The 16732-nt window shown below is 45.6% G+C and overlaps 1 protein-coding gene across 2 annotated transcripts in view; it reads left to right on the top strand.

The window, feature by feature from the left end:
* LAMA3 (laminin subunit alpha 3) overlaps positions 1 to 16732 on the top strand; it is a 208285-nt gene that overhangs the window by 585 nt on the left and 190968 nt on the right. The window contains exons 1-2 of one of the 2 annotated variants that reach the window (XM_083187512.1): positions 11537 to 12106; positions 15227 to 15379. In XM_083187512.1, coding sequence (XP_083043638.1) covers positions 15338 to 15379 — 42 coding nt within the window. In that variant the 5' untranslated portion in view covers positions 11537 to 12106; positions 15227 to 15337. Of the gene's footprint in view, positions 1 to 11536; positions 12107 to 15226; positions 15380 to 16732 lie in introns of those variants that run through there. The other variant, XM_083187511.1, reaches the window with a different exon arrangement.

The raw sequence follows: 16732 nt of genomic DNA, 5'->3' as shown, positions 1-16732 counted from the left end.
ACAATACTGTATTACTGTATATATGTAACAGGTCAATAGTGCTATTAAAACTATTTGTATTCTTCCCACGTTCCTAGTGTGGCAGTTGCACTGTTGGTAGTGCTGTCTAGGTGGTATTCGGTCATTAGGTAGACATGCATTGGGTCGACCACCGAACTTTGACATGGTTTAGGTCGACACCTGAAATAGGTTAACATGCCTAAGGTCGATATGGATGGAAAGTCAACACACGCTTTAGGTCAACAATGTCTAGATTGACAGTCAAAAGGTCGACATGAGGTTTTCACGTCTTTTTTTTTTAAGCTGCCATGTGCCGACATGCGGTAATTCATGCCCTACCACCCACTAGGGCATGGAGGGAGAATAGAATAGTGTGCCCGAAGCTTGCAAGCCATGTGAGGGGACAAGGTGCACCGATACAGTGTTCATGTCGACCATGTTGACATTCGGGACAAAAGAAATTAAAAACCCATGCGACAGTGGTCGACCCAATGCATGTCGACCCAGTGACCCATACCTGTCTACATTGACTGTTAGAGATTCCTACAATGCCACATATGTAATAGGCACATGACTGTAGAATTACTGTATGCAGTATCTAAATGAGTAACAAATGAAGGCTTATAGTGTTAGAATTTGTACAGGTTTTACTGCTGTAAACATGGAAAGCTGCTATTTTACATGCAGGGCTGTAGGTGCAGGAGACAGGGGAAATCATATTTCCTATTGATCTGGTGTACTTTTCCATGTACCAGTCCAGGTGTAGGTGTGTATGATGATGAATGTTTGGGGTCAGGTGCAAGTTCACTAAATGCAAACACATGGCATCACAATCCAAACAGGTGTTACCGGCCTGCCAATCCATTTAATGGCAGCAGTGGCTAACTTACGGCATGCAGTGTGTGTTGTGAATCACTCTTCACTGTGATATAGGGCCCAATTCAGACCTTAACGCTGGGCAAATGTGTTCTTAAATGGGCGAAACCATGCTGCACTGCAAGTGGGGAAAATGTCATATGACCAGAGACAGTAATGGGGCATACACACGGGGAGATTACAGACCCATTTCTATAGATCCCTCAGAAATAAAGCCCAGATCACTCCATGTATAGGGCCCCCGGTGACAGTGATGTGCAGTTCCGCACATCTCTATGGCCTGACTAGATTTAAACTGCATGCTGTATTAATGTAGTCATCGTCATTGTTCTTCTCACTCAAGAACATGACCGTGACAGATCGCTCAGCACACATCACTGGGGTGTGTTGAGCGATCTGTGCTTATCACACTATTCCCGTCTCCTGTGTGTAGGGGGCATTAGATTTGGATGAGTTATTTTGTTTCTGTTCAGGGTAAATATTGGCTGCTTTATTCTTACACTGCTATTAGATATACTCTGAACACACCTCACCCAAATCTTAAGCTCCGTACACACGCTGTGATTTCAGCCATTATCGCAGGGGATATGGTCGCTGAGCGTCTGTATCCCTGTGTGTACGGGGAAACTGTCGCCGGGAGCGTGTTCCCGCAACCAGCCCTGGTGTGGTCACTGCGGCTTCCCCCGGCAATCGGCTTTTTCCCTGTGCGACTGTCCCCGGCAGTGTCTCCTTTCATCAGCGACCATCTCTGATCACTGATGAAAACGGGACACTGAGTAATATATGGCTCCGTGTGTACAGAGATTAACTCTTTCTGCACATTTTACAAGTGCCTCACCAGCGGGGCAACATTGTTTTGCCCATTTGTTTAGAACAAATTTGCCCTGGGATCAGGTCTGAATTAGGCCCATAGTTCTGATATAAGAACTGGGTGTGGATCATAATGCCGACAGTTATTGGGTCAATGGTGTCTAGGTTCTGTGACGTCAGCCGTCCGCCCCTGGCAGGCATCGACTCGCCCACTTACCCATGGGGACCCCATAAAACGCTGGGCGTTCCCATGAGTGAGCCCTGTTTTTGCCCCGATCTGCCCCCGGCCCTCCCTTCATACTGCGAACGGCCTTATGAGTGTGTAACTCACCGAAGCCGTTCGCTATCAGGGTCTGCACATGCGCAGAAATGCGCATTTGCAAACCTCGACCATTGGGGCAGGGGTCAAATTCGGATCGCTGTGAGTGATCCTGAATCGGCCCAATGGACCCATCAATTAGTGTACCATATAAACCTCTGATTCCCTCTGCTGCCGCTGCACTCAGCAGTTCTCACCTGGAGTCGACATGGATGGTAAAGAAAAAAAAACCTCATGTCAACCGTTTTATGTGCCGCCAAGTACAATTTTGACAGGTCAGTAAAAAAACACTGCTATGTTATTCTGGTTTTCCATCATTATAGCAAAACATGCACCTTTATTCCATTGACCATATTATAAATAGTAACATATTTAATCATATATGCAGAACGATTACAGTAGAGTTTGAGTTAGGGTAGGCAATCTTTCCACAAAGCACTATGAACAAGTACAGTTATCTGGGAGGATCATTATAATATGCAGTAAGCTATAAGGAACCCTATAAATATTTACGTTCATTTAATAAAAAATGTTGATAATAATGTTGGTAGTACAGAGGCGGAACACTGTGTACCTTATTCAGGTCCGTTCACTGGCGCTCTGTGTTCGCACGGGGACCGATGGTGGCGCTATGCATGCGCATACGCACCCAGGACAGTGGGCACGGGGCGGAGAGGGGGGCCGGGCAGCGTTTCATGGGCGTTCCCTTGCAAACGCTGGGCGTTCTCATGCTAATGTGTGCATGATGGACAGGTGGGGAGGGCCCACTTCCCCCTGAATGTGCATGCATATGTGTAACCCCTGGGAGTGCTGCAGTTGGACTTGAGCACCCAGAGGCTACTAATAACTTCTACACAAATAAGGAGAGAGATGGACAATGTCTTTTAACATTCCAGGAAGAGAAACTACACCTCCCAGGAGGCCACTGTAAAAAGGGGGAGGAGCTAAAACCGGATCTGTGTGTGGGAGGACTGGAATCCCCCAGTGCATGAGGGAGAGGAGATCAAAGAGTATCCAGAGAGAGAGACTGTGCTGTGTGAGAAGTCCAGGAGAGGGGACCCTGTACAAGAAGTCACAATATTCTTGATATAGACAGAACTCACAGTTTGAAGAAGGATTCCAGAGCCAGAGGGAGTGCTGTGAAGTGACAGTGAGGAGCACCAGGGAGAGGCTTGCATGCACCTCTGAGGAAGGACACATTGCTAGTCAGCCATCTTGAGTGAGAATCAAGTTCAAGTCTTGTGATCCCCATGTGTGCAGATAAGTAACTGTTATTTAAGTGGGGTTTGGACTGTGTCTGGCCACAAGGGCTGAAGAGTTAGGGATAGATGGGAGGGCAGGTAAATATGCAGCAAGCATCATGCATTTGAACTTATACTCCATGGTATTCCCCTGATGATAAATAAAAGCTGTGGAACTACAAGTCTCAGGATACACCTAAGCAAGGATACAAGCTGAGGAATTACTATTTGTTGCTGCATGCAAGTGTACACACTGGGATTGTTCTACTTTACTGCAAAGGATTAACAACTCCTGCAAAGCTGTAAACTGGACAGAGAGTGTTTCCAAGCCATGCTTACATCAATATAGAAGGGCCCCAACTTGCAGTGCACTGCTCCATTTGTGTGGTTGTGTGTGGTATCATTGTGCATGGAAGGTATTGTAGAGTTATAAGTAAATATGCTACATACAGCACATGTGGTTATTCCCATTAGCCAGCACCTGTAAGGTTAGTCTCTGAGATACTGAGTCAGTGTAACAGTGTATGACAAGTGATGTTTATGTCAGAGACTGTTGGAGTCATTTAGAGTTATTGTGCTAAGCGATTGTTCACAGTATAAGCTAGGAGCTGGTGTTATGCTTTCATCCCCAATGTCCTATTATTGTATTGTTCCCGTCATTCTGTCATGTCATTCCAATGTATGATTTTCATATAAAATTACAAAAGCTGCATTTAGTTGCCCCAGTTAAATAAATGTGCCAAGTTGGCTTCTGCAGCACACAGTGTGTCACAGCATATTAGTACTGGGCAGGGGGTTTCCCGAATCTCCCCCTGGTGTACTTCCAGAACACTCCCCAGAAGAGAAGCCGTGATTCGGGTGGAGGCACTGCCAATAAAGTTCAGAGGTGAGATACACCTACATCATCTGGTACATATATACCCTCACTTCGCATACTACAGAAGGGGGTGTTACAGTGGAGGCACATGCTGAGATTCTGAAGACACCCTCAGGAACACCACTCAGCACAGACGCCATGGATAGTATAAGAGAGGAAATGTATTTGTGGTGTGAACAGCAGGCTGCAGACCCAACCCAATGTTTAGGGATCTATGGGGATTCTCAAGGTGTGACCGAGGATGAAGTCATGCAGGTGCTTCACAGGGTTTATGGGATTGAACAGCCTAAAATACTTGGACAGAAACATAGAGATGCTGACAAGACCAGCCTGATATTATGTGAGACACAAGCAAAATTGGATAGAGATTTTCTTCCCTCCATCATAGTTGGGCCAAGTAAACAAAGATGGAACATTGTTATTCCTTTGAAGCCAACACCCCTAGCTACAACACCTCTTATTGCTGAAGTGTCTGATGGAAATATTAGCCAACAAGTATTCTCTGCCACCAGGGAAGAAAATCCTATGCCGTCCTCCTGTACTAGTGAAACTGACAAGGGTCAAAGTGAACTGTTCCTCACTGCAGTACAGCAATTGGTGGAACAGTTAGGAAAGTCACAGCATGATGGGAGCTACAGAAGGCTCAGAATCTTCTCAGGACTAACGCCAGTCCCTGCTGGGGAAGAAACTTATGAAGCTTGGAGGGAGATGGCCTCCCAATACCTGGCAGAATGGCATTGCTCAGAACCCTATAAGAGACAACGGGTAGTGGAAAGCCTGAGAGGTCCAGCTGGAGAATTAATCCAAGCTGTAAGGAGAAGTAATTCCCAAGCCACTGCTCAAGAGTACTTAGCGGCTCTGGACCGGGAATATGGGATAGCAGGGGATGCCACTGATCTTCTATACCAGCTACGACACACTTACCAGGAGTCCGGGGAGAAATTGTCCAGTTATATCTATCGGCTGGACAAGCTTATCCATTTTATCGTATCAAAGAAAGGGATATCCCTAGCAGAAGTGGACAACATGCGTATGCAACAGTTGTTAAGGGGAGCTTTGTCCCTTGACCCAGTAGCAATGAAGATAAGAAATTCTCAACTTGGGAAAACATCACCTACCTTCCTTCAGCTAATAGAGGATGTTAAGCAAGAGGAATCTATAGTCGAGTCCAGAGAAAGGGTGACCAAGAAAGTCAAGGTTGTACAGCCAAAACCTGATGCTGCCCTTCCCGGTGCTGAGCTAATGAAGATTGTGGAGAAACAAGGGGAACAGATTGCCCAGCTGTTGGAGATGCAGAAACAGATCCAGTCCCAGATGCAGAAAGGCCACCTTGCAGAACGACTACCCATGTCAGAAGATATCTCTGCTCGGAGGCAGGGAGAGTGTTTCAATTGTGGAGAAGTTGGGCACTTCGCTAGACAATGTTCACATAGGTGGAGAAAGAGGAGGTCTCCTTCACCATGCCCAAGGAATGGGAAGCCGGCGGAAAACTGAGGGGGAGGACCAGGATACCCCACACTGGCCCTCTAAAGAAAGTGAACATTAACACTGTGGGGAACTCTAACCCAGGATGGAGCCATTTTCCTGAAGGATTGCTAGGCCCTACGCCTCATGTTCCTGCATCGTTGAATGGAAGATCATGTATAGCTTTGCTAGATAGTGGTTCTCAAGTGTCCATTGTGTTTGAGAACTGGTACCGAAAGAATCTGTCTGACTTCCCCATCAAGCCATTATGTGGACTGACTATCTGGGGCTTGAGTGACAAGAGTTATCCCTACCTCGGATACATCACTGTACCATTGAAGTTCCCAAAAGAAATAGCTGGAATAGAAGAGGAGGTAGAGGTGGTTGCACTTGTTTGCCCTAATAGTGAAGGAGAACCTCGAGATGTCCCAGTGATTATTGGAACAAACTCCCACTTGTTTGAGATACTGGCCAAATGGTGCAAAGAGGCAGGAGGGGCAAATTATGGTAAAACTCTTAAAATTCACCCTATGTGTTTGGATGCTTATAAGAAGAAGGAAGAGGGAAAGAGTTCTTCAAAAGATACCAAATTACACATGCAAAGTTTTGATCACTGCTTTGCTGGAAGTGATGCTGGTCAAGAAGACAAACAATGGCTTGTTGAGCAGATGCTGCAAAGAGAGGCTGCCTTCTCCTCAGGGGACTGGGATTTGGGCCAAGCCAAAGGGGTAGAACACCACATCAGGCTGACAGATGACAGGCCTTTCCGAGAACGGTCAAGACGCCTAGCACCTGCTGACTTGGATGATGTTCGAGAACATTTAAGAGAGATGCTCGAGAATGATGTAATTGAGAAATCAGAGAGCCCCTATGCATCCCCTATTGTAGTAGCTAGAAAGAAGAATGGGAAAATACGGATGTGCGTGGATTATCGGACTTTAAACAAGCGCACTATTCCGGACCAGTACACAGTCCCTAAGATAGATGAAGCCCTTGACTGTCTTCAGGGAAGCAAGTGGTTTTCTGTGCTGGACCTACGCAGTGGATACTATCAGATATTGATGAGTCGGAAGGATGCTGACAAAACCGCTTTCATCTGTCCAGTTGGATTCTTTCAGTTTAAAAGAATGCCACAAGGAATAAAAGGAGCCCCAGCCACTTTCCAAAGATACATGGATGAAGTTGTGGGTGACATGAACTTCAGAGAAGTGCTGGTCTACTTGGACGATTTGATAGTATTTGGCCGAACATTAGAAGAGCACAATGAAAGACTCCTCAAGGTGCTGGATCGCTTAATGAAGAAGGGGTTGAAGTTATCTCTTGACAAGTGTAGTTTCTGCCAAGCCAAAGTCAAGTATGTGGGACATATTGTGGACAGGAATGGAATTTCTACAGATCCGGCAAAGATAGAAGCAGTGATAGAATGGCCTCGACCAACAAAACTGAAGGACTTAAGGTCATTCTTGGGGTTTGGTAACTTCTTCAAACGGTTTGTCCCCAACTACAGTAAACTTGTCAAACCTCTTACAGATCTAACTCGGGGTTACCCAGCTCCAAGAGGCTCTCACCAGAAAGAAAAACCATTGTTCCGGGTAAATGATACCTTTGGTGAAAGGTGGAATGAATCGTGTGAACAAGCATTTGAGGGTTTGAAAAACTGCCTGATTCAAGCACCCGTTCTGGCATATGCTGATCCAGAGTTGCCATATATTCTTCATGTAGATGCTTCCTTCGAGGGACTTGGAGGAGTGCTATACCAAGTGAAAGAAGGAAAGCTGAGACCAGTCTACTACATCAGTCGAGGCCTCTCACCCAGTGAACGAAACTACCCAGTGCACAAGTTGGAGTTCCTGGCCCTTAAGTGGGCAATTGTTGACAAACTTCATGACTATTTATATGGAGTACCATTTGAAGTGCACACAGACAACAATCCTCTTACCTATGTGCAAACCACAGCAAAGCTAGATGCAACGGGGCACAGATGGTTGGCGGCCCTGGCCCTTTACAATTTCACCATAAAGTACAGACCAGGAAAAAGCAATGTAGATGCAGATGCTTTGTCAAGATTACCGGGCAGGTTTGTGGAGTCTCAAGAAGATGAATGGATAGAGGTGCCTGCTCCAGATGTGAAGGGGATGTGCCACGAGGGGCGAGTTGTGGTGCCCCCAGTCAAAGAGTGCCTAACAGCCTTAGGTGCCACAATAGATGCACTACCAAGACAATATTGCTGGTTGAGTCAATTGGAGCTCAGTGATCTTCAAAAGCTAAGTCCATGCCAAGTCAGAGAAGATCAGCAGAATGACTCTTCTATAGCAGCAGTTAGGTGGTCTGTAAAACACAGACAAAGACTCCTCCAGGAGAGTTTAAAAACGGAGGAAGCTGTCTTGCTGAACCGACAGAGGGAGTCCTTGGTGGTAAAGCAGGGGATACTGTTTCGACAAACCAGTCACAAAGATGGGAGAGAGAGGTGCCAGCTTGTATTACCCGAGAAGCACCGTCCCATGGTCCTCCGTGCTTTGCATGATAACCACGGCCACCTGGGAATAGAGAAAACCATGACTTTAATTTCAGATAGATTTTATTGGCCGAAAATGGAGAAAGACATTGAAGCTTATTGTAAATCTTGTGGGAAATGCATACTCCGTAAAGCACTCCCAGAGAAGGCAGCACCGTTAAAGAACATCTCCAGCAATGGCCCCTTGGAGTTAGTCTGCATTGATTTTCTGTCAGTGGAACCAGATGAGAGCAACATTTGTAACATTCTTGTTGTGACAGACCATTACACTCGTTATGCTCAAGCCTACCCAACAAAAGACCAGAGGGCTGTGACGGTGGCCAAAATCCTATGGGAGAAGTTCTTTGTCCATTATGGATTGCCTGCCCGCATTCATTCAGATCAGGGTCGGGACTTTGAGAGCAAGCTCATAAAAGAACTGTGTATTGTGTGCGGGATAAAGAAATCAAGAACTACTCCTTTCCACCCTCAAGGAGATCCCCAGCCAGAAAGGTTCAATCGGACACTTTTGGGCATGATGGGCACTCTGGACACTAATAAAAAGGCACATTGGAGTAGGCACATCAGCCAGTTGGTGCATGCTTACAACTGTACGAAAAACGAGTCCACAGGATACTCACCATATCGCCTAATGTTCGGAAGAGAGGCTAGATTACCAATCGACATCTGTTTTGGAGTAGACACTGCTGACCCTAAAGAAAGGCCCCATTTAAAATATGTACAGCAGCTGAAACAGGAACTAAATGAGGCCTACAGAATAGCTGAAGCTGCTGCATCCAAAGCTGGACAACGAAACAAGCGTCGATTTGATTTACGGGTCAAGGAGCATGTTCTGGAGCCTGGTGATAGGGTTCTACTTCGACACTTGGGCATCCCAGGTAAACACAAGTTAGCCAATCGATGGAGAAAGGATCCTCATGTTGTGATTGCAAAATTGCCAGACATCCCAGCCTACACGATAAAACCTGAAGGACAGACAGGCCCTATAAAGACCTACCACCGACAGCATTTGCTCCCCCTCAAAGCTGAAACCAGGTTCTGGGAAGAGCAAGAAAAAGATGTGCCTAAAGTGTCCACAAGCAGAAGATCAAAAAGATTCAGAGAGCCTCTCACAGAAGATAATGAGGAAGAAGATGATTGGGGTTATGATGCTCCAGGGCCATCAAGAGAAATTAATTGCATACAAGATATCCCAAGGTTCACTGGGTCTACCGAGGGGGCCCCTATGAGACATCCACAAGTAGAAGAAAGTATACCTATGGTTTCCATACCATATGAAATAGGCATCAACCCAAGGATATCGGGAAGGTTAGATTCCCAGCATCCAGAGGAAGGACTTGAACCAATCAATGACATTGATAGGGATGTGGTTGTTCCAGATGTGAAGAATACTGAATGCCCCAGAGGAGTGTCAGGGGGAGAGGAAGGGACCCCAGCAGTTCAAGGTCGGCCTAAAAGGACACCTAGAGCTCCAATGATGCTGACTTATGATAGTCCAGGTCAAATAAGTGAGGTTCCTAGGATGATTCATCCTTGCTGGGTCTACCAGTGGCCTTATGTAACTCCCATATCTATTACGACAGGGCTTGTTGAGTATGACTGTGAAAGTTTATTTAGACAGGATGTCTTAACCCCTATTAATTTTCAGGTTGTGGGACAAGCCGCATCATCTGTTCATTATGGACTTGCCCCACAGGGGGAGTGTGTAACCCCTGGGAGTGCTGCAGTTGGACTTGAGCACCCAGAGGCTACTAATAACTTCTACACAAATAAGGAGAGAGATGGACAATGTCTTTTAACATTCCAGGAAGAGAAACTACACCTCCCAGGAGGCCACTGTAAAAAGGGGGAGGAGCTAAAACCGGATCTGTGTGTGGGAGGACTGGAATCCCCCAGTGCATGAGGGAGAGGAGATCAAAGAGTATCCAGAGAGAGAGACTGTGCTGTGTGAGAAGTCCAGGAGAGGGGACCCTGTACAAGAAGTCACAATATTCTTGATATAGACAGAACTCACAGTTTGAAGAAGGATTCCAGAGCCAGAGGGAGTGCTGTGAAGTGACAGTGAGGAGCACCAGGGAGAGGCTTGCATGCACCTCTGAGGAAGGACACATTGCTAGTCAGCCATCTTGAGTGAGAATCAAGTTCAAGTCTTGTGATCCCCATGTGTGCAGATAAGTAACTGTTATTTAAGTGGGGTTTGGACTGTGTCTGGCCACAAGGGCTGAAGAGTTAGGGATAGATGGGAGGGCAGGTAAATATGCAGCAAGCATCATGCATTTGAACTTATACTCCATGGTATTCCCCTGATGATAAATAAAAGCTGTGGAACTACAAGTCTCAGGATACACCTAAGCAAGGATACAAGCTGAGGAATTACTATTTGTTGCTGCATACAAGTGTACACACTGGGATTGTTCTACTTTACTGCAAAGGATTAACAACTCCTGCAAAGCTGTAAACTGGACAGAGAGTGTTTCCAAGCCATGCTTACATCAATATAGAAGGGCCCCAACTTGCAGTGCACTGCTCCATTTGTGTGGTTGTGTGTGGTATCATTGTGCATGGAAGGTATTGTAGAGTTATAAGTAAATATGCTACATACAGCACATGTGGTTATTCCCATTAGCCAGCACCTGTAAGGTTAGTCTCTGAGATACTGAGTCAGTGTAACAGTGTATGACAAGTGATGTTTATGTCAGAGACTGTTGGAGTCATTTAGAGTTATTGTGCTAAGCGATTGTTCACAGTATAAGCTAGGAGCTGGTGTTATGCTTTCATCCCCAATGTCCTATTATTGTATTTTTCCCGTCATTCTGTCATGTCATTCCAATGTATGATTTTCATATAAAATTACAAAAGCTGCATTTAGTTGCCCCAGTTAAATAAATGTGCCAAGTTGGCTTCTGCAGCACACAGTGTGTCACAGCATATTAGTACTGGGCAGGGGGTTTCCCGAATCTCCCCCTGGTGTACTTCCAGAACACTCCCCAGAAGAGAAGCCGTGATTCGGGTGGAGGCACTGCCAATAAAGTTCAGAGGTGAGATACACCTACATCATCTGGTACATATATACCCTCACTTCGCATACTACAGAAGGGGGTGTTACATATGTAAGGTTGCTCAGAGCAACCTTACATATGCTTAAACGCACCACATCTTTAAATGACCAGCGACCATCAATAGATTTGGGCATTCTCCCGTGGACTCTAAATGGATGTTACATTTGCAAGGCGGGGTTTGGTTGACTCACAAGGATGCGAATTTGCAACTGAGCAAATCAACCAGAATAACCCCCCGTATCACCAGGCTCCATGGCAGATATAAGTCAGGGGCCTGTAGATGTTTTAGCTTTCAGGGCTCCAAGCGTTGCTGCAGGGAGCCTCTCCTGATCATGTGTATCCTGCTTGTGCGCACTTTGTGCATGTGCTCATCATGCTCCTATCAGTGTGGATGCGTTTGGCGAGTGCTGCAGGTAGTTGGGAGTTATTTATGGACATTTAAGGAGTGGACCACTGGCACATTTATAATGGGTGCAGGGAGTGGCACATGCAGGCTCCCAAGTCAAGGGTATCTTACACCATGCATCCTCTACACATTGTATCTACGTTCATCCAGGGACTTCCTTAGCATTATGATGTCTGTGCAGTACCAGAGTCCTCAGAGCATGTACAGGCTCAATTTCTTGCAAGTAGAGAGGGTTTGGGGATTGCATAAATGCTCATTATGTAATGTTATGTCACATGACATCAGCACCTGCCCCCTTTTCGGTGATCTCCATCCAGAATAAAAGCAAGCAGGTCTGAATCAGGCCCCTTATCTGATGTATTAATTCCACTGATGTGAATGGGTTATTTTTACACTGTCCACCATGCAACTCATCCTTCAAGGTTCGGCGCAGTTTGTTTGGACGTATTCCCGGTTCCTTGAAGTGGGCTGCTTCTTGCATTACTTTTGGTGGGCTCGCTAAAGAATATTCTGGATCCGAAGATTAAGATTGTTAAAAAGTAATTAATTTCTATAATCCATACAAGCAGAAATGTAGAAATTGTATTTTCTATGATTCCGACAAACCTATTTATTGGGAAGATGAAAGGAGAAGAATGTGTGGTTTTTAATGATCTGAAAATAGACCTAGTAGTAGTAGTACGTTTATTTATAAGGCGCCGCAAAGTGTCCGCAGCGCCGTGCATAGCAAACAAAAAAAACAAATGACAAGGTAACGTACAGGTTGTGTTGAAAAATATGGTACTTGTTTCCTAGCACGGCCACAACGATCATGATCGTGGTCATCGGGTGTAAAATCGTGGGCATCGCGGCCATCACATGCACTAAAAAATCGGGTGCGATGGGCCAGACGCGATGCCCGCGATTTCCCCATAGAGAACAATGTTAAATGCCTCAATTTACCCGCGATGACAACGATTTCCCATAGGAAACAATGTGAAATGGCTCAATTTAACCAAATTATCATAGGAACAATGGTAAATGGCCCAAAAACACCCCTGAACATTGAAATGTCCCCCCAAAAGTAGTTTACGCCACCCCGCGATCAACGTGAACCCAAAGCATGGCGAGCGCAGCGAGCCCGCGAGGGGCAGCGGTACGCGTCCTCCGACCTTTTCATACCCCCACTATCCACGTCGGCGTGGAGTTGAGAATAGAATAGTGTGGCGAGCGCAGCGAGCCTCCGAGCACGAAGCGTGGCGAGCGCAGCGAGCCCCGCGAGGGGACGCGGATACCTGTGAAGCCCGCGAAGGGACGCGTTTACCTGTGAAGGTATCCGCATCCCCTCGCGGGGCTCGCTGCGCTCGCCACGCTTCGGGCTCGGTGGCTCGCTGTGCTCGCCACACTATTCTATTCTCAACTCCACGCCGACGTGAATAGTGGGGGTATGAAAAGGTCGGAGGACGCGTACCGCCGCCCCTCGCGGGCTCGCTGCGCTCGCCACGCTTCGGGTTTACGTTGATCGCGGGGTGGCGTGAAATACTTTTGGGGGGACATGTCAATGTTCAGGGGTGTTTTGGGGGGTTTCTGGCCCATTTACCATTGTTCCCTATGATGATTTGGGTAAATTGACCCATTTAACATTGTTTCCTATGGGAAATCGCTGTCATCGCGGGTAAATTGAGGCATTTAACATTGTTCCCTATGGGGAAATCGCGGCCATCGCGTGTGGACCATTTAAGCATTTTTTGCCGCATACGACCCGACCGACGCGATTTTCACTGTTTTCAATGCATTTCAATGGAAAAATCGGGGGCATCGCGTCGGTCGCGTCGCAGGCCACTAAAAATTACACCCGATGGCCGCGATTGTGGCCGTGCTAGGAAACAAGTACCAAAAATACAGTATAAATAGGGGTATAGCTGGTAGAACTAAAATCAGCATCAGGGTTGGAGAGTTCAATGTTTTATAGCCACACCTCCTGTTTATAGCCACACCTCCTGTTTACAGCCACACCTCCTGTTATATAACTGTGAAGCTGCACATTATTGTAATGTACTTTGCATGCAGGAACTACCCTTCTCACGTTCACAAGCATATAGTATACTACAGCAGAAGTATAAGCCATATACACAGTACATTTCAAATGTATGCAGGAGTTGGGCCTACTTTAGGCATTGGATTTTCAGTTCACATTTAATACCACTGGTAATTTTCTTACTATAACAAAGTGCTTCATTATTGCTTTTATTTTGAGTGAATTACTAAATGAAGTAAATATTCAACTATTTTTCAGGATCACTTTTCTATTGTATTATTGCTGACATGTATATACAGAACATCTCTAATTACTCACCACTGTACAGTGTAGATTTGCTATTCACCTTAGACCTTGCTCCATAGTAGCTTGCAATATAAATTCCCTAACACACACACACACACACACACACACACACACACACACACACACACACACACACACACAGGGCCGGTGTAAGGCTTCCCAGCACCCTAGGCAAAACTCCAGCCTACTGCCACCCCCCCCAGTACTGCCACCAATAACCATTTTCCAACCCCTTAATGCATACTTGATTAACATTCTGGAATAGCAGGGAGCCTCCCAAAATTGAACGGTCCTCCCAGCCCCCCAGGTAGGTGGGCAAGACTCTTGCTTTCTCTGGAGGCCCCCAGCACCCTCCCCTTTGCCACCCACAACAGAGTACAGGAAGAAAGGGAAGCCAAATAGGGAAGTATGCCTCAAGAGAAAGTATGGAGGTGAGGTCGTAGAGGTTCCACAGCAACCACCTGCATTAAGTACAACAAGGATCCTCACAGACATCCTTTATTTTTTGATAGGCAGACTTGGTGGCGCCCCCCTAGATCCTTGCGCCCTAGGCAGCTGCCTAAAGCTGCCTAGTGGTAGAGCCGGCCTTGCACACACACATATACACACACACACACATTTTATTCAGCAGCCAATTAACCTACTATGAGTACTTAGTGGGCTCAGTTATACCAGGGTTGCCTACCTTCCCGGATTGGGCAGGAGGCTCCTGGAAGGCGGGCAGGCCTCCCGGAGTCCCGCCAGCCTCCCGCAATCCCACTCGGCGGGGGTGTCCTCGTGGACCTGATGATGCAAATCGCATAATTGTGGCCCCGCCCCCCACTCTGCAATGCCTGAAATTCCGGCATGGCAATGTGGGGGGCATGGCCACGATGCCACGCCCCAAATACAGCAGAGTTTCAGCCCTGCTTCCGGCCACACCCCTCCACGACATGTCCACCCCCTTTTTCGGCTAGCTGGCTGCCCTCTACCAGAGAGGGCAGCTGAAATGTAGGCAACCCTGAGTTATACCCCTTTTACACCATGTTTTCTCACCGGCCTTCAAGATGCTGCACCCATGTGAAAGGTGTCGACCTGGTAAAAAAAAAGCTGTTTTATTGGGGAATGGGGTAATTAGATCTAAACTTTTATTGAGGATACAGAAGACTTTGTCACACTTTAATATGTGCATTGACTGCATTGCTCAGAGTCACCAGTTTCTCCTATGACCGTTACGAGATAAGTTCCTGATATAATTTCCCTACCATACAGTATGCCCTCCTTTCTTAGGCGAGATTGTGACCCTGAATATATATTGTTACAGGCAACACAACCATTGTTTGTTTTTCTCTTACAGGGGCAGTCCTGTGATTTCTGTGACTCTTCTGATCCTAATAAAGCACATCCGGCATCCAACGCCATTGACGGTACAGAGCGTTGGTGGCAAAGCCCCCCATTGTCTCTGGGCATGAAATACAATGAAGTCAATGTCACTATAGATCTTGGGCAGGTAAATGAAGTTAAAATGCATATATACATTTTGTTTTGTAAAGACGATATATGCTGTATATTGTATCATTTCAGCTTAACCAGTTACGCACATGAAACCTTGTGGGGAAGACCCTATCCTGCTATAATGTGTCTTATCCCAAAATTAGCATTAATAGATAGTTTGCTTTTAATAGAAGAATTTCTGGATAATGTGGCCCATTATGGCACGCCTCCAATCAGCACCACGGACAGCGGTTTAGGTGTGGCCGATTAGGGGATGATGTCTACGGTGCTGCACATACAGTAACTACAACATGGACAGCTGTTGCTACTAAACTTTAAATGGACTTTAATACATATGTGCAATAAAACCTTTGGTTGGAAGTAACTGCTATAACTTAGTTTATTACTGAAAATAATTATTAACTAGATATAGGAAGTGGTCATTGTAGATCATCTTGTAAGTCAGTAAGTCAAAGGATTCAATTAATTTCAAGGTTACTTGTTGTCCTGCCAATAATAGTGTTAACTCAATCAACCAATCCAAAAGTTGCATATTTTTAGTTGAATTGATTTGAATGTCTAATCATTAAAACACAACTAAATCTAAGACTGGCTTTCCCAGTAAGATTATGGCACGTGTCATTGCGTATTGCTGTACACCCTGACATCTAATTGACCTTAGAACTCTACAATAGATAAGTATTGGTGAAGACAGTCAGTGCAAGGTGTGAACCCTGACTGCACATTAAGCTTTTTTATGACATGGAATATGGGCATGTCAGTCAGCGAGGTATTTATAAAATGCAGGCTACACCAATTTATTCTGTCAGTGTGTATTATCCTTACATAGTATACGTCCCCGCAGCACATCTGTATCTCTGAACGCGCTAATCTTGAAAACCAAATTTTTGTGCCGTTTTCTCTTCGAGGAAGGTTTAGGTATATTAACCATCGGCCTATCTCGTATGGGAGCTGATTTTAATGAATCAAATTGAAGAAAAATCACTTCCTTAAGTTGTGTGGGCTTGAATCATTTAAGTCTTCTGTATTCTTTGCGCAGTACTTTGTTATCCTTTGTAATATACAATAATATTAACGACCGCTGCTACATGTACTTCACCGCTGCTACATGTACATCACTCATTGCTGCATTCATGTATCACATTAAACCTTAAGGTTACAGTTAAAGTTTCCTCTCAGTCTTCCCTAAATAAAATGTGGCATTTTACTGACGATTTCTACAGCACTGCACAAAATTCCACACATCTGTTTCGTGTAACCACTGGCATCAAATTCATGTGCTACATCAGAATAATGTTTATTCTTTGTTCCTTTTTAACATTCATAATAAAACTGCCTGTTTATGACT

Source organism: Crinia signifera, chromosome 5 (assembly GCF_055691185.1).
Source record: "Crinia signifera chromosome 5, ASM5569118v1, whole genome shotgun sequence".
In the NCBI taxonomy this organism is placed as follows: domain Eukaryota; kingdom Metazoa; phylum Chordata; class Amphibia; order Anura; family Myobatrachidae; genus Crinia; species Crinia signifera.
This window is presented reverse-complemented; position numbering and strand designations above follow the sequence as displayed.